We start from the raw sequence: 18,742 nt of genomic DNA on the forward strand, positions 1-18,742 counted from the left end.
TTTGTTTGTTTTAAACTCACAAATATTTCAGTGACATTATGGGCATATTCTCTGTTCTAAAACTAGATAAAAAGATTGTGTCTGTTCATGCATTGAGATAAATGGCTCTAAACATGTGACATCTTTCCCTGTAAGTGGTTATCAAACACGGACATTTAATATTCCTGTCATATTAATATGTTATTCTTAACAGACTTGGCTATAACAGAAAAGAAATCCAATTTAAGAAAAATCAGATTACTATATTGCAAGTATTAATCCTACCGGTTAATGATAATCATAGCCTTTGAGACTAAAGCATGAAAACTTGGCCCATTGATAGAAATGAGGCCAGAATTTTACTAGCAGTGTTAATCTGTGGAGTTGACACCATCTGAAGAGGAATAAGGAAGAATCTTTGTGCTGAAACATTCAGCCTCCCTGGACTTCATCTGGGGCGATAGTTAACTAACCTGCCAGCGCAGTCCATGTTACGCTTTTATCTGTGAGTCTCCAAGGGTGCATTTCCACAGCAGCTGATCTAAATCAGGGGGATGTTGCAGTTCTGCTTCCTCCCTCGTGCCAGCACCAGCACTCATGGGATCATGCAAAAAACTGTTTCAGAGAGCTGAGGCAGCTAAAAACTAAGCCCCTTTTCATGATAAAATTATTTTTGGCTGTCGCAGTTCTCAAGTGGATCGCTGTGTGTTTGCACAAGCATCAAGGCTGACACATGGGAGAAGGCAGGATCACACGGCTGGAGGGCAGCAATCCCAGTGCAGATCAGTTCAGACAGCTGTGGAACTACATCCCGATATGGTGCCTAATACAACACTGTAACCACCGGATCAGAAGGGTCAGAATATTCAGTATACACCTTTAAAAAGGCTCCCAGGGTTGGCCTTGGAGGGAAGACTTACACTCTTCTCCCTGAGCAAGGGACCAGTAGCGTGTCTGACAGGGGATCCAGGATATGATCTTGCTGGAAACCAGGTCTGATATAGTCATTTTTTATTAACCCAGTCCCCAAAACTCTCTGATTTCTAGTACTCTAATCTGGACTTCCCATCTGTGACTCAGGAGGGTAAGGTGACTTCTGACTGTGAGTTTTGGTGGCAATGTTCTTGGATGGTGTGGAGAATAAAATAGCATGGATAGGCTTTGGAAAGCCAAGCACAGGGATATAAAACAGGTATTACATGGGGGACTTCAAGGAAGATTTTTGCAAATCAAACCCTTTCTTTGGAGGTGCAGATCTTAAGTGTATGACAAATACTGCAGTGGTCAGAAATATTCTCAACCTGTGCTAACTGGTAGAGGTAATATGACCCTTTCATAGGGAACAGTGTCCTAAAAAATTTTGGAAAACATCTATGGAATTATCATCATAGATGAGACAAGACAGACCTGCTTTTCAAGATCTAGTGCCTGAAAAAGCAAAGCATCAGAAAACAAGGAACAGAGCAAACAGGGAGAGGTGCCCGAACAGAAGAGGAAGTCTTATCATCCAAGTAGAGCCCGCAGTATATTAACATATACATTTACTTAACAAAGAGGGAGAGTGGCTTGAGTACTCTATATAGGGGTGCTTTAATGCTTCATGAGTTCTTGAGGTTTGCGCTCACTTTAATATATTCGCTTATGTGGTTATTTTTTTCAAAGATTGTCTCAATGTCTAAAGGGAAACTTTCATCTCATTGTGGAAATAATGAACAAAGGAAGAAGCTACCTGAAGAGATTGTGAAATTGCCTTCACTGAAGGTTTTAGAAACGGATTAGTCAATTATCCGTGAGGAGGATTAAGTTAACCTGAGTTTCAGAAACTGTGTGGTGCAGGTGCTAACGTGCCTAGCAAAAAGTGAACTGCCCTTTTCACCTTCAAGGAAAAGAAAATTTCGCCAAAAAAATTATTCTTAGCTCCTAGATAATTTCCAACATAAACCCTAGTGGGTGTAAGACCGAAAAAAAAAAAAAAAATCTCCTGTTTCTGATGAAAAATTCAGTGTGTTGAAAAGAGTGCTGCAGTCTTCAGGCTGACAATGTTTAAGGTACTATTAAGGTAAACCAACCAACCAGCCAAAGGAAATGCATCTCACTATTAGTCATTTCAGAGAGCTTGCACACCCTTGAACAGCTCTGATTATTTAAGAAAATACCTCCTTTTCGAGCCAAGGAGAGATTTAAGAGTGAGGAGGCAGCAGCAGGGTTGGAAAGAGGACTGGGAAACGGCGGAGGAAACAGTAGCAGGAAAAGCGAGGAAGACGCTGCCTGAGGGAGCATGTTGGAGAGGGGAAAACGGACACAAATGAGGGAAGAAGAGCCGGCTAACGCTGAGAGGCAGCAGACAGGAACCGGACCAAACGGTACGGTCAAAACCCCCAAGAGGGGGAGCCGCTCCCCGTCAGGAACAGCCTGTCCGTGTTGCCCCGAAGGCGAGCGGCGCCGAAGGAAACCAAGGTGCAAGGCTGGGGCCCACAGAGGCGGAGGACGGAACACAGCCCGCAGGTAAACAGTCCTACCGGACCGGGCTTGGGCCAGCTTTCGGTCCGCCGGTAACGCCTGCTCCCGGCGCTTAGCCTGGCGAGGCCGAGCCCTGAGGGGGCAGCGGCGCCTCAGGCTGGGGACGATAGCGAAGCCCGCCGGGTCTGAGGTGCGGGGGACGCCCGGTGTGTGTGTGTGGAAACGTCCCTCCGTGACAGGGCGGGGGGCGCGCGCGGCCGCCTAACGGTCAGCGTTTCAAACGGTCCCGCGCGAGCCGCCCGCCGACCACTCCGCCCGCGGGGCGGGGCCGCCGGGGAGAAAGCGCGCGGCCGCGCCGGAGGCGGCCCATTGGCTCCCGTCCGTTGGCTTGACGCATTGGCGCAGCCCGGGCCGGCCCCGCCCCTTCTCTCGGCGCGCGCAGGAGGCGCCGCCGCATCACCGGCCGCTACTAGCGCGACTCTATTGGCTGCACCGCCGCGCCCGTCACCGGCCAACCCCCGCGCCTTTTGCCGACGCGCGGCGGAGGTCGCGACCTCTGATTAGTCGCCGCGCTCGTCGATCGCGGTCGGAGCCCCGCCCCTAAAGGTGAGTCGCGGACGGCGCCGGCGGCGCGCCCTCATTGGCGGCGGCCGGGCGGGCGGGCGGGGCTCCCAGCGTCCCCTTTGTGTGGGCACCAGTCGCCGGCCCAGCTCTGGAGAAGTAGCAGCCGCCATTTTGTGCGTGCCTGTGTTTTTCCCCCCCCCGTCCCCACATCCCCCCCCCCCCCTTTCTGCGGTGAGCGGCGGCAGCCGGGACGCCCCGTCTACTTCTGCTGGTCAGGTGAGGCGAAGCGAAGGCGTCGGGCCAGGCCGAGGGAGCCCATCGCCGGCGGCTGCCGCAGCCGTGAGGTCGCGCTGTTGGCAGCGAGCGAGGGGGAAAGCAAGCGGCAAGACGGAGAAGGGGGGGAAAAAACCTTCGGAGCTGCCCCCCAACAGGAGGAGGAGTCTCGGCGCCAGGCCCAGGCGCAGCCCCGGCACCGGCGGCAGCATGGAGAACTCGCAGCTCTGCAAGCTGTTCATCGGCGGCCTGAACGTGCAGACCACGGAGGCCGGGCTGCGGGAGCACTTCGCGGCCTACGGTACCCTCACCGACTGCGTGGTCGTGCTCAACCCGCAGACCAAGCGCTCCCGCTGCTTCGGCTTCGTCACCTACTCGGCGGTGGAGGAGGCCGACGCCGCCATGGCCGCCTCCCCCCACGCCGTGGACGGGAACGCGGTGGAGCTGAAGCGGGCCGTGTCCCGGGAGGACTCGGCCAAACCGGGGGCCCACGCTAAGGTGAAGAAGCTCTTTGTGGGCGGCCTCAAAGGGGACGTAGGCGAAGGGGACCTGGTGCAGCACTTCAGCCAGTTCGGCCCCGTGGAGAAGGCCGAGATCATCGCCGACAAACAGAGCGGGAAGAAGCGCGGCTTCGGCTTCGTCTATTTCCAGAACCACGACGCCGCCGACAAGGCGGCCGTGGTCAAGTTCCACCCCATCCAGGGCCACCGCGTGGAGGTCAAGAAGGCCGTGCCCAAGGAGGACATCCAGTCGGGCGGGGGAGGCGGCGGCGGCTCTTCCAGGCCCTCCCGGGGAGGCAGAGGAGGAGGAAGGGGTCGGGGCGGCGGCGGATCCGGCAACCGGGATCACAACGGCCTTTCCAAGGGAGGCGGCGGTTACAATAGCTACGGCGGCTACGGTGGAGGAGGTGGCGGCGGCGGCGGTTACGGCTCCTACGGCAGCGGCTCCTACGGAGGCGGCGGCGGCGGCGGGGGAGGCGGCGACTACGGCAACGGGTACGGCGGGTTCGGCAGCTACAGCCAGCACCAGTCCTCCTACGGCCCCATGAAGAGCGGCGGAGGAGGTGGAGGAGGGGGCGGCAACTGGGGGGGGCCGCAGTAACAGTGGACCGTACAGAGGAGGCTATGGTGGGGGAGGCTACGGGGGCGGCTCTTTCTGAGCTGGAGCGCCCATACCCATTGGGGGTGGCGTGGAGAGCCCTCCCTTTGATACGGGGCAGCTTCTAAATGGTTTCTCCCCTCATTCGCCGAAGGGCAGCTCCTTTTAAATGCCTCCCTGCTGTGGGAGCAGCTCCTAAATGCCCCCTGGGGGTCGCCTCTGCTGCCTGTGCCACTTCTTTCTCTCTGAAGATGGACTGGGCCCCACATACACATACTTTGTGTTACAGTCATTGATGGACTCTATTTTTTTATTATTACTTGGACCTTGGTCGTTTTTATACTAGCAACGAAAAATGTCTTGTTTTAATTTGTTTTTTTGGGGGTACGGGGTGGGAAGTGTCTTGCTGATCTGGAGTAAAAACTGGGGAGGGTTATGGGGGAATTTCCTTTGTTGTAAGGACTCGATACCTGGCTACTACATTTTTTTCTACAAAATCTACTCGGATCCCATGACTGAAATTAACATTTCTGTAAAGGAGGAAAAAAAAAAATCGTTTTTACGTTTTTTATTTTTTAAATAAATCATTGTGTTCATTGACCTTTACATGTCTAATTTTTTTTCCTAGGATCCATTCCGTACGGTTCTATGGCTTTTCTAGGTTTGAAGCAAGTGTTCCTCTGCTTTAAAAGCTCTATGTACTTAGAGTAAATATTTTATTGCCAGTAAAGGTCCTGATTGACTTTTTTGCTACCCCCCTAGTGGATTTATTGGTTTTCAAACACTCGACAGAGAAATTTTTGAAGTACTAATCCGTGGATGTGGTCTGTTTTTAAATACTCGTTCTCACTTACGCAGTTTGTGTGCATCCACCATCTTGTACTAGGCAGTTTGATGTGCTGACATGGTTGGTCAATTTTTTCTATAGGACTTTTCCATCAACGTATGTACTGTGTAGTTTTGAAGAAATAGTTTGTGTTAAGCATGTGCTTCATTCATATAAAATGTTCAGAATTTCCAATTGCTTAGTTTCAAGTCCTCTTATCGGTTTGTCTGTGTATGATTCCTTCCAGGAAAGGGTCGACATTTATCCCTCCTATTAAACGCATACTTGTTTTCATAGTACCGGGTTAACAGACTTTTCACTCTGAACTATTGTCCTTCATTAAAGTTCCCCGAGAATCTCTCGCAGCACCATCTACCGACAGGATGGCAGCCCCCTTGCTGCAGGCTTCGTTACAGCAGGAGTAAAATTGGTTCGCTAACAATTGTACTAGACTTTTGAAAGTTATTTTATGCCACTAGATGACTGGTGTAGAATGCAATGACATCTGCATGTGACTAAAGATGGGCTCCATGAGTATTCACTGGAAAAAAGGAATGGATTTGCAATACCTGCCTGAGCACGTTTTTTTTTTTTTTTTTTTTTAAATGCAGTTGCCCATATTTCAAAAAGTGATAATCTAAACTACGTGGGCAAAGTGCTATGATAAATGAGCCAGCTAAGTGTACCAGTAACATAGGTGCCAGTTGTAAAGCAAAAATATCTGTGTAGTCTGCTTGATTAACAAATGTATATTTGTAGCCCTTTCACGCAATAGAATTAAAGTTTGTTGTTTATTAAAAAGCATAATGTTTTAGGGGAAAACTGCCTTCCTGCATAGAAATATAGAATAGCAACGTTTATGGGTTTATGGATATCAAATAAAGATTTGAATTCCTTTATATGCTTGAGTGAGAGTATGTGTGATACGGGGCATGGATTTAAAAAGTACGAAGTTATTTTGACTTCAGGTTTCTAAGCACTTAGTCTTTAATGCTGATGCTTTATGGGACTGCATCTTAAAAGCTGATTTTTGGCTTTGCTCCAGATATGCAAGATATTAGGCACGTAATTCCTGCTGATTCCAGTGGAAAGTTAAACGTCTAGGTCTTTGTGCTTCTGGGCTGAAGGATTTTGCATGAAATTTCAAGGTATTGTCAGTCTTTGGTGTCAGTCTAACCTGACGCTGATTTTAGTTGAAATGAGTCTTTTTGTTGCTATTAGAAGTAAAACTAGCATCAACTTAATTACCTATGTGAGCTTAAATAAACAGGACAACCTTTTGGTATCATCAGGATTTAAACCAAGAACTGAGTTTCCTCTTGATTCTGGTAATTTATGGCTCTCATAGTGAAACTGGTTCTCTTTGGCTTAGCTTTTATAAATAGGTTCTAAGTAACTTGGTATTTGCAATTATATTGTAATTTTTTTATTTCAAAAGCTTGTTAGCCTCTGTTGTGAACCAGTATCACTGATACGTTGTTGAAAGTGCAAGTCATTTCAGAGAAGTATTTGTAAAACACTGCAAGACCAGCTCTTGTTGGCAGATAGCTTCAGGTGGTTGGTTTTGTTTCAGTTCACTGGGCTTGAAGTTTTTGACTTTACCTTTGCGCTTTAAAACTGTGTTGGACAGTCATCCTCGAACTTCACTTGAAGCACAGCTTGCCTTTTTGTAGCTGAAGTGAACTACTGAGATCTAGGTCTTGTGTTAGTTGGGGCATATGATTTAGTCCCTTGCAACAGTGAATTGCCTTAACCTTAGCAGGGGACAGCCTGGTTTCGAAAGAAATAGTTAAATTCACTTCTGTGATGTGGCTTGTCATTTGACTTGGGAAGGTAAAGATTTGTGTGCCAGCTGTAGCTTTATGGTATTTTCACGTGTTACGTGCTGCGAAAGAATATGTTGATACTAGAAACAAGTAGGTTTTTTAGAAAAGTGACTTCATGTGTGAAATCTGAGAGTTTTGCCAAGCTATGGCTCGATTTTGAGAACTGTTGTACTGAAACATGCTGTTTGATTATCTGTACGTAATAGTCTTCTTGTAGGACTAATGTCTTTTCTAGAATAAAAAGTAGATCCCAGAAATTGCACCTATATTAGGGAGTATGCTACCTAATTTCTTTCTCAAAAGATTGTCATCTGTTTAACAGTGTTATGTGGTGAGTGTCTCGGGTAGGTGGGACTTGCTCTGCTCTGACTCTTGTCTCTTGGGAGCAAGAACTTCCTTGGGACAGTGCAGGTAACTCGTGTGAGCGCGTGTTTAATAAGGGGCAGTAATGCTGGGATGTACTGCGGAGTACAGTAAGAGATGCACGTCTGTATTGGGTAGCCTTAAAGAGACAGTGACTTAAAGGCTACATATATCTAGTACGGTTTCTAGTAAACAGAAGAGGTTTGTTGCTAAAGCTTTGCTTACATATTTAATGGTATTTAGTAATTTTCTGACCCCTGGGTGGATTTGTCTGCATAGAGGTGTGTAGGAAGAGCTAAGATGAAATGAAATATAGAGCTGGCATGTAAATAAAGAAGTTTGTGACTGCGCAGTTGCTCTAGGATGGTCATGGAGATAGAAATAAAGTAACTTTAGTTTGCTGTTCCTTAGTTTGTAGTTTAGTTCTGAAGTGTATGTGTCTGAAATTATCTCAATAATTTAATGGCCTTCTGTTCAGGGATGAATGCTGGATTGTGTCGGTTTCACCTGTGAGAAATAGGAAGTGAGAGCAATTAGTTTACTTTCAGCATTTAATAATGAAAGTAAAAGTGCAGTAGTTTTCTTTAAACACAGATGTTCTTTTTATTTTTGTAATCTGCATGAACAAAAAGAAATTTCCCAAAACAAAGCTTTTCAGGGACTACAGTATCACAGTATAGCACAGTGTGTTGTGATGTGCGCACTTTTTTAATAGCAATGGGTATTCATGTCTACTCTAAAGTATGATTTGTTCTTGATACTGCTTCTTGTGTGACTTGTAAATTTTATTTGGCTAATTTTATTAGCCTAACATACACTTTTATAATACTGATGACTACTGCATTAAAGAGAAACATGCTAAACACCTGTATAAGTAATTAATTGATACTTGCAGAAATCGGTGAAAGTACCTCTCACTTGTTTGTTTTAACACTAGGTGATGAAAAGGTAGTTTAGAACAGCAGTAGCAGCTGAAACAGCTTTGATCACAGTAAATCTCTGTGGGTCACTGACTGTGTTACAGCTGTGACAGATTTGCAAAATAAAAGCTGCGCTTTGCCCTGCAGGCTTGCGTAGCATACTTAGGTGGACAATCTTTACCCTCCAGAGTTGAGTAAGCTTTTGGGTTTGTGTTGTGTGTTGAAGTAGTTGCAAGTGGTGCAGCTGCAGTACTAGCTGTTGGACTCCCAGTTCTGCCTACAGGAGTGCAGACCTGCTGGGAGGCCAGCGGTGTGCGCAGCGGGGGCACTGACAGGAGGTGTGCTTGAACTCTTATCAGATACTTTGTGCATACATACTTAACAATCAGTGAAGCCGAAATATTTAGGGTGGTTAAAAATGTAATTTAAAGTCCTCAAACACTTGATGGTGTTCTTCTCCCCCAACTTAGATCCCTTCTGTAAAGCAAATTTTGCTTTCATTTAGCATTGGAAGACCTAAGTGGATAGGGTTAGGTGAGAACACTGGTTTATTATCCTGCCCTGTCAGCTGATACTATTGTCGCAATATAAAGGCATTCCTATTGCTGCTGAAAAGGGTCTGAGCCTTGAGTGGTGCTGAGGACCCCGACCTCCCATTCAAGTCTGAAAATAGAGCAGCTTCTTTTTTCTACGTACCTCAGAATGTGCTTTCTAAAATGCAGAAGTTTGGTTTAAATTGTTAATTAATCTCTAAAAAATAAAAACTGGAGGGCACCCTTCTGATGTGCACACAGTAAACAAAAACATGGTGCGTTTTGTGAGAGTAGGATTTTGCTCCTACAGTCTGCGAGATGGTTGGTTTTCTAATAGAAGGTAGCTTATCCAAGCCTTTTTTAAAAGGATTGCTTGTCCTGTTGTAGCTGTTACGGATTAGTGTTTATCACGTCATCAACAGTTTGTACCACGTTTACATGGTATACGTTGTTATGGACCTCTGCTTTCTAAGCTTTTTTAATAGGAAGAAGGAATTTCCAATATGTCTTTCAAACTCTGTGTCTGTATATAATACCTTGGATTAGTATTAGGTGATTGAAAGTGTGCCCCCAAAATTTCCATCTTTCACCTTAGCCAGAGGTGTAGTTTACAAAACAATGGGTTATTTCATGGTTTTTGCAAAACTGACTCTGTGATCTGGTGTATGCATCCCTTAAAGATGAGTTTTCTGCTTGTCATTTTTGTATTTCTTAAATGAATAAAACAGTTACATCCCTGCTTCACTTTAAAATGTATTTCACGATGCAAGCGCACCATAAGGAGTTTCAAGCCAGCCTGAACAATCACTATTTGGTTTTGTTAATGGGCTTTTTTTAGGTCTCCTATTGAAGTATTACTACTTTGTTATTACTGGTATGTGCATGTATATGCACACACGTACATTACTTCTACTTAACTTTAATGAGTATTTATTTGTACTGTAATGTAAGTACTACTGTTGACCGGTGTCAGATGTATATTTCTTGTAACAAGATGAAAGTCTTTCTGCTATGTACCTTTACCTAGGAATTTTCTATCATTTACCTGCATACTAGGACTTGTAAAGGGGCTGATGGAGTTGAGTGCTTTCCTCCTTGATGTTCCTTTGACAAATCCTAGTCTTTATGCCTTCTCTGCTCTCAGAACTCTCCTCAATTTCTGTTATGTATAAAGGGGAGGAAATATATAGCTACTTTTGAACTGATACCTCTTGTTCGTATGGTTCTAAGAGTGTTTTAATCATATCTGTGTTCCCCTTAAAAACATTTAACCCATCTTGTGGGGAAAATGAGTAGTGGGAACACTGAAAGAGCAAGGGCTGTAAAGCTGTAGTTTGGTGTAGAAGAGAGACATTCTTCAGATTCTTGTATTTCCTGTAGTTCTCCTATCTGCTGAATAGACTGAACAGTTAAAAAGATGGAACACTTCAGGTCTAGGCTGTAGCAAAAAACCCAACAGCATAAAAAATAAAATTCTATTACTGTTTTCTGTCCTTGGTTCAGCCTTTGCCAGTAGGAGTCCTAAACTAAAAGTTGCAACAGCATTTTCTTAAGTACTTTCTCAGTGCAGCTGATCTTGGTGTAACTTTTTTTTGCTAAAAGTCTGTTAGGCAAAGCTGTAGTATTGCCTATTTCTGTTACAGAAAGCATCAAGCTTAGAGCACGGGCTATTCTCAGACTGTCAGCCATCCAAGTAACCAAAGCTCCTTAACTTTGAAAACTAGATGTCAAGCCCAGTCAGACTAATAATGCCATCTGTCTGAGGCATCTGGATATTAACCCTCTTAGTTTGATGCGTACAGTTTCATTCCTGAATGCTTTCACAAATGGAAAATACACAGATTTGGAAAGAAAAGGTCTTCCTCAAAAAAAAAAAAAAATCAAACTACACTATGTAAAGCTATGTATAATTTTGATACATATTACATGTACATTACATTACTATAAATGCCTCTTTTCATGTGTAATGCAGTAAGGAATTGATGCCAGTTTAGAAAGGGATTAAGTTTCTGGCTGGAAATATGTCAAGATATATATTTGCTCACTACCATCAAAGTACAAATCACTGATGAACATTGCAGAAAAATTCTTTAGAAGCAGAATGAGCTGACGAATCTGAAAATACTTCAGTTGTTCAAATGCTACTTTATACCATGCAATTGCCAACTAGTTTGTCTCACAGAAGCCCTGTTCTCTCTGGGAATACGGTTTGGAATTGAAAGGCATGCAAAGCTACACATCTGAACATATGCTGTTAGTCTGTAATCTAGTCAATATAAAAGATGAATATCATCTCAGTCTCTTCTGTCATTTCTGTAACTTTTGTTGCTTTCTGTGGTTTTACAATGGACTTTTTCTGTTTTGTAAGAAATACTGCTTTCCACAAAATCCCGGAGGGAAGGAAGCGTGAGTCTAGTCACTGCAGGCACTGACTGGGAAGAAGAAAGGTCAGGAATCCAGTCCCCATTTCCAGGATAGACTTGGATTAAAGCAATGCTGGATAAAATGCACGAGTAGTGTTTGGGACTGGAGGTCCATGGTCTTTTTACTTGTTTTCTTTCTCTGTGGATCAATAGTCATGTTTTTTTTACTGCATACTAACACAGCTTCAGTGGAAAGCCTCCCTCTCCCAACCACACAGCCTGATGGACAAATTACGACAACGTGGGCAGGGCATGGCCCGGGGAGGAGGCTGTGCTTACCTAGCTAGAGTATAAAAGCACAGCACTGTCAGCTGTGTTTTGAAATAGTTTACTCCCATTTCATCCTCCAGGTCCCCACCCTCCTCAGAAGGGGTGTCCTCTGATTTGGGGCTCACTGACTGCTCCCTGGCTGGATTGCAGAGTCCTGGAAGATTTCTGATGCTAAATTCCCAATTCTCTCTATGTGGTTATCTAGTAGCTTTTCAGGTTTTAGTAATCTTTTAAGTTTACCGGGTAACAAATTTGGCCAAAGTCCGTCACTGTGTGACTTCATTTGGGCCTGTTGGAATAACGATGCTCCGTTTACTGGAGAGAGCTCCTGAGTCCTGTCTGTCTGCAAGTTCAGGGCTTCTCCGCCTGAGATCACTGCTGGACTGCAGGATGATTGCAGTTGTAATTGCTAATGCCTCTTGCATAGGCTCTTTAGCAAAGTGTCTTCTGCAAGAGAAGTAATGCCAGCTTTCTACTATTATTTTCGTGGCGATGTATCCTCTTGAAAAAGAGAGATCCCCAGGAGCACAAGGTGGGGGTGTGTGTTTCAAGCCTTTGCAGTGAGTAACCTGGAGCGAATTGCCATGCCTTTTTCCCTTTAGGCCCACCCGTCCATTATTTTCTGTGATATTAGATGTGGGCAAAGTATTTTTTCTGTAATTATATTATTTGGAAGTTGTTATTGGAGTTTTCTTTTACTCACCCAGCACCAGCTAGAATTGGTGCTTCTGCTCTGTGGTACCAAAGTTACTTTTAAAACCTCTTTGAGGAATGAGCTTGGTGATGAATCAGCACCATGTGTGTTTTGGAAGTGTTAACGTTGAGTTTGTGTGTAGCTGGTGGCAATGGGGAGGTCTTGATTTCTGTGTACTGGGGAATCAGCTGAGATGATGTTGAGAAACATCGCCTTTGGAAGGAAGATTGGGAAGGAAGAGCTGAGCTTGTTTCATTGCTGGTGCTGCTCTATGCCAAAAGTGTTGCAACGAGCTGGTGCCACACGCGCTCTAATGCCTTCTCAAAGCGTGTTTTCTTTCTCCCTCACAGGGTGCGCTTCTGCGTGGAGAGAGAGGATGGGAAAGCTGAGCCCTGAAAAGCACACCGCAAAAGTCCAGTAAGTGACCAGAAACCCGAGCTGAGCCCCTGACATACGGTTCTCACTCTGAATATGCTATGGAGATTGAGCAGAAAAAGATGTTTGCCCAGGAAATACCAAGCAGGGTAATGAAGGACAATCCGTTACCTGCGAGGAAGACATGCTGCATGAGACAGCTTTTTCCGTTCAGGTAAAATAATGTGCCTGCAGAAATAATCTTGCCTAAATTTTCATGTGTGGCAGCTGTGTGATTTACTCATTCGCGTTCATATTGCGGCATGTTGTGTTACAGTACTAGGGTGGTGGACTGTGTTCCTGGCTTTTGCAAAGAATAAAAAAATGAAATGTTTTAAAAAATTCCGAGAAGAGAGCGAGGCAATGAGTATACAAGGAGTAATAGTAAAGAGACTTGGGTTGGGGTGGCGAGATGCTGAATGAGAATAGGTTTGTTTATGCTGGCCTCAGAGTTACAGTGTACAAATATTAATTAAGCCATACATCATCTTTATGAAGCCTATGGGTAGCTTCCCCTTAATTGCAGAAGGTAGTAGTGGAAGCAATAAGGGATATAGTATAATGACAAAGAATCACATTAAAATGATATCTTAAGCAAAAATTTTTGGGAAAAAAAAAATCCCACGTTTTGGACCATAGCCTAAATTTTTTCTTAAGTCCATGTGTTCAGCCTGTAGCGAGAACTGTACACTTCAGTAGGTGCAGAAATGGGAGTCAAAACTAAGGGCTTATGAGGCAGAGGGACTTGGTAGTATTTAGGCATCTGAATACTGGCCTTTGCCTTTGTTCCAGTGCCCCCAACAGTTGTTTTTACAGCTTTCTTCCTGAACGTTAATTTTTCCTTTTGAGTGCTCAATTCTAAACCATAAAATCTATCTGAAAATCTTCCAGCGAGTTTCTGATAAGTATGTAATAAGACTACAGGGCAGGAAGTCTGTGCTTCTGACATAGCTGACTTCAGGTGACATCAATTGCTTCTGCTACAGGAAAGAGTAAGAGGAGGAGCAGGAAGAACGTTTTCAGCGGATCTGTTACTGCTGGGTAGGGTGAGCGATGGAATGGCTTATGCCCCAGAAATCACAGCCTGGGGTGAAGATGGCCAGGGGTGGTTATGCTAAAGGTGGTAACGTTATGATGAAACTACTGGAGTAAACCCACTATTTTTGTAGGAAAGGTGATTTATGTTAAAGATTAAAGGAAAACATATTTCATAAACCCCAATTTTGCTGCCCTGCGACAGACAGGACATGCACCAGCAGAGGGCAACAGTCCCGGAGGCTGGAGATGCTGACGGCTTCTGCAGCATCTCTGCTTGGGGAGCAGGGTCCTGGTGGGGGGAGAGTGCTGGGGTGGATGCTCCAGCCCTCTCTCCTGTACAAAACACATGCTTCAGAAAACAGTGCTTCAGTAGGAGTCTCTTACCTCTTAAGCTTCAGCTGCCAAAACATCACTGATTCCAGCTCTGGGAAGGTCCCTACCTAGGTGGTCTCCTAGAGCTTCCTTTTGAACCTTGTGGTAACTTGGGATCCCTGTGAGTTGCTGTAGTAGCTAAATTTTAGCTGCTGTTTTGGTCTTGTTATGTGAAGGCAATATGGCATGCTCTAAATTCTAGCAGCGGTTGGGCAGCAAATACCGTCAGGACTTCTCTGCCAAGGCGCCCCGTGCTCCGGGTCCATTGGGAGCCAGCGCAGTACCCAAGTACCACCTCCAGTGGCTTCAGTTAGCCGCTGAGGTACCAAGGCATCTATTCCAGTAGGTGCCTTTCACTGTTTTTCTTAAACTAATTTCCTTAGCGGACCTGTTCCCAGAAAACATATGGTCTAAATACAGAGCTATCTAAATGAATGTTTATTTGGTTAGAATCACAGAAGAAGTTTAGTTGGAAGGAACTTCTGGAGGTGATCTGGTTCAAACGCCCCTCAATGCAGGACCAACTTCAGGGTTGGATCAGGTTGGTCACTCAGACAAAGATAAATATATATATACACACACACTTAATACATGCATTTATAAAAAAATATATGTTTACCTAGATAAACATATGTGTTTATCTAAAAATATATATATATATATCTCTTTTAAAAAACAGAATGAAAAATCATTTAGGCTGAGAAGATGCAGCCTTGGAAGCTTCCGTGAATGCAGTGTTTTGTGTATACCTTTCACAGCTCTTTGGTGCAGAAGCCATAGTTATTTAAGAAAGTTGATTAATAATTTCGTGGAGGGGATTATGCAACTAAAAAGGAGAGCTGCTAAAGACAGCAACTTGTTTATGACATGGATCTTTGGAACATGTATATTGGTATATACCTGGAAACAGGTATATATAGGAGAGCGGAGGGTTCCTGAATCATTGTTTGCACTGTATTTAAGCTGTACGATCCTGTGATTCAGGGCTTTTCCAGTTTGCCTTGCAGAGCCAGAAGGGGTTTTTTTCCACCTTGATGCAGTTTGCTTTCTGCTGGGTTTTGGGGAGGGGGCTCTTTCTGACTTCTGCTGAAGCTGTGGAGATTGACAGGGTGTTGTCCGAGTGTATTGGTGCTCTTCACAGAATTAAATTCTCGGAAGCACTCGATGTGCTTTACTTAACAACCTCAGGGTTAAACCAGCTGCCAGACTTTGGGCCAGGAGAGAGTTTTGGATCAGATTGGCAGGGATTGTTTTTATTCCCCTCCCTTCCTGGCATTTTTATTGAAGAAATTCCTTGCTGTCTTGGGGACACTGGCAATGCTTTGATCTCTCCTCTCTCTGTGGTTCGTTAGAGTTGGGGGGTTTGATCTCTCGGTAGATCTGAAGATTGTCGCAGGAATCTGGAAAGGTTTTGGTGGGCCAAGGGACAGTGGTACTGGCTGGAGCAGGCGTTCTGTGGACCTTTCTACACTGAGCATCAGTTGTATGGTTGTCAGTGATTGAAGGTAGATGAGATGTAGGAGGAATTTAGGGGCGAATCGGGACTAGGAATTTTTGAAAGAGGCTGGAAAAATTCCACCTATCAGGTGTTACTAATTCCTTTTAACTGGGTGCTTTTTCAAGATACCAGTCTTGCACTTAAAAACAAGCAAGAAATTTTTGTATTGGGTTTGTTACCCAGTCATGATTATTTTGCAAGGCTGCTATAAAGTTAATCTCTGATTACTGGAACAGGCTTTCATCCCATTCCAGCAAGGACTGTTCACTGGTTTGCTCTTGTTTGTCACTGGGATTTGCCTTTCCATGGTTGCTATTGGCACTTAGCGAGTCCAGCGGTATATGCGCTAGTGGGGCAAAGCACGTAAGAAGGTATTGCTGGTTTGGTTCAACCTAGGTGCCTAGTTCCCTGGTTGACTGAGGCAAGATGTAGATTTTTATGGTGAAAGCCTAATATTTTGTTATTTAAAATATATGTGTTAATAAAAATAGACAGGTACTTCGCAGCAATTTCAGGACCTGCTCTGGACTTTTTATGATTACTGAGGGACTTGGTGGAAATGAGCTCTAGCCCGCGTTTTCTAGGTAAATTCTGCCATTTTTAGTATAGTTACTTTTTCTCCGGTTTGAACTCTTGTGTCTTGCAGTTTTGCACGTTGTGCATCAGGAGTGTAAGGCTGAATGGACACTGGGGAATTACTTGAGGATCTGGATGTCTTAAACTGATAGTTATTCTCAAAGGGAATATGCAGGAATTTTGCCTGAATCCTGGGTGAGGTTTCACTTCATGGCTTTATCTGTATTTCTTCTGTTTATGGGGAGGCTGCCAAACAGTGTTTAAACAGCAGGACTCTCGACTCTCCATCCCCATGCGACTTTATCAAAGTCCTTTAACTTCCAGGTGTGTTAAGTTTTCTTATCTGAAGAATGGGGGTGAGGACTAGTTAAGAATCTCAAAAAGCTTTCGAAACCCTCGTGCGGAAGGTTCAATTGTCATTGCTGATATATTTTAAAAGATGTATGAAACTTAGGCTGAGGACGTGGTTTGAGGAAAAATGTAGAAGAAAGAGGTAATTTATTTACAAAAGAGATGGAATGGCATCTTGCAAGAGAAATCTCTCGATACTTCTACTTATCTCTTTCCTTTGCACAAGAACATTTTGTGAATGGAAGAGTAATGAAGAAAGCAAATGTTTCTTGTCTTTATTATAATTAACCTCTAGGGCCTCATTGTTGCAGAATAAGATTGGGGAAAATCTTTTAATAAAATGAGGAAAAAAAGATTTACGTAAAAGTCCCTGCATTTGTATCAATTGGAATAAAAATGGCAAATGTGATTTAGTCCAGTGCTTCAGGCTAAAAAGCACCTGCAGTTTAGAAGGACCCCTATTGCCTGTGCAGCATGTATTTGCCCTGAGCGATTGCACGGAAGGACAGCAAGATTTTTACAAGTTGTGGAACTGGAGGCTAGGTCCCCGCTTTCCGCAGAGGGAGCGGGGAGACCTCGGGGGGCTGGGACCCCCGTCAGCAGGTCTGAGCATCGCCGGTCCTCTCCCGCGTGGGCTTGACCTCGCGGTCGGTACTGGGGATTTTCAGTCCGCTAAAACTTTTTCTTTAGTCTACAGATTGCAAGGATTTACAGTAGTTAGGGCTCATCCACCGCCTCCCCAGAGGCCAGCTCTCGAGCTGCGGAGGCAACGGCTCCGACAGAAGGACTAAGAACGGGTGGGTGGGTGGGTGGATGGATGTTGGGGGGGCAGGAGCTGCTCCCTCCCCTCCTCTACCCGTCGGCTTCCCGCTCGCCCCCCCCCGTGAGGCCGGCTCGGGGCGGACCATTGCCCTATTTCGTTCCGTCCTGCCGTCACCGGGGACTGCGCCAGCGGCGCGAACCGGAGCCCGGGCGAGCCGGGGGGGCTCTGGGGGCACCGAACCGAACCGAACCGAACCGGGCCGGGCGGCGGGGACGAGGAGGAGGTCCGTTGCCCAGAGACGCTCGCAAGCCCGCCGGGGAGGAGGAGGAAGAGGAGGAGGAGGAGGAGGAGGAGGCGGCGGGGGGCGGTGCGGGCTGCGGCGGCAGTCGCTGCGGCGGGGCGCGGCGGGGCCAGGCAGCGCTCCGCTCCCGCAGGAAGCGGCCGCGGGGCGGGGGCGGCCGCTCGCAGCCATGCCGGCCCCGGGGCGCTGAGCCTGGGCCCCCCCCCCCCCCCCTTTTTCCCGATTCCCCGCCGCACCCCACAATGGAGGAGGAGAGGTAGGGACCGCCGGCGAGCCTTTGTGGCCACCGCGGCTTCGGAAAAGGGGGGGGGGGGGTGGGTGCAGCGCCTGCCCGGAGGGATGCGGAGGGAGGGGGGGGGGATGCCGTTCTCCGGGGCTGTGCCCGGGCATGCGGGGAGACCCCCCCCCCCCCTTCCCTCCCCATTCCTGCCCGCTTGCAGAAATCCCTCCCGCGATGAGCGCCTGCCGTGGTATTACTAGATGTTGCAATGTCATGGTGACGGGCTGCTTCGCCCCGTGTACCCAAACCGAAGGAAGAGAGTGGTTTTTTTGGTTTTTTTTTTTTTTTTTTTTTTTTTTTTTCAGCGGGATGCGGTTTAGAGATGAATTACGAGGTAAGGTGAAGGCTGCGCCGGTGGGTGTTTTCGAAAATCGCTCGTGGAGCAGCGTGGGGCAGGAAAGGTGGGCTGGGGTGCCGCGGGGTCACTCCATCAATAAGATGTGCCTCGTAAAACGCTGGGCTTGTGTCCGCCTCGCTTGTGTCCGGAACCTCCAGCAGCTCGCTCCGTCATTCGGTTGAAGGCATAACCCCTGATATTTGCTGCTTTTCTGAGTAATGAATGAAAATCTGTAACGTCTGTGGTGGATTTACCTGCCTGGGTATGTGGAAGCTGTACGCTGCGCGGGTGTTACGGCAGGCAGGAGGGGATCCCGTGTCTTCCTCGCATGGTAGCTGGGCCATATATACTTGTTTTCCTGCAAGGCAGCTATTTTGCCCCAAAACCTGCGTGCAGAAGTGCTCGCAGAGTCGACCTAATGTCCCCTGAATGCATAAAAGAGGTTTTTGCTGCGCAGGGACTTCGTAGATGCCGGTTCGCGTTCAGTGTTTGTGCTCTGCCTTCGTTCTTCCCCCCTTCTGTCAGGGTGCCTTTCGCACACCAGAAGCTCACTTGTACTGCTTCAAACTAAACATTAAGCTGG

General features: G+C 46.2%; 1 protein-coding gene across 5 annotated transcripts in view; it reads left to right on the top strand.

Moving 5' to 3' along the window:
* The first annotated feature begins 2,952 nt into the window (after positions 1–2,952).
* The window catches only part of KLHL3 (kelch like family member 3), a 65,324-nt gene continuing 49,534 nt past the window's right edge, over positions 2,953–18,742 (top strand). For 2 of the 5 annotated variants that reach the window (XM_029997766.1, XM_029997768.1), the window contains exon 1: positions 17,617–17,798. In XM_029997766.1, the coding sequence (XP_029853626.1) occupies positions 17,785–17,798 (14 nt within the window). In that variant the 5' untranslated portion in view covers positions 17,617–17,784. Of the gene's footprint in view, positions 3,046–3,107; positions 4,272–9,131; positions 9,152–12,579; positions 12,819–17,616; positions 17,799–18,742 lie in introns of those variants that run through there. The other 3 variants (XM_041119290.1, XM_029997765.2, XM_029997764.1) reach the window with 3 other exon arrangements.

This window comes from Aquila chrysaetos, chromosome 22 (assembly GCF_900496995.4).
Source record: "Aquila chrysaetos chrysaetos chromosome 22, bAquChr1.4, whole genome shotgun sequence".
NCBI lineage: Eukaryota > Metazoa > Chordata > Aves > Accipitriformes > Accipitridae > Aquila > Aquila chrysaetos.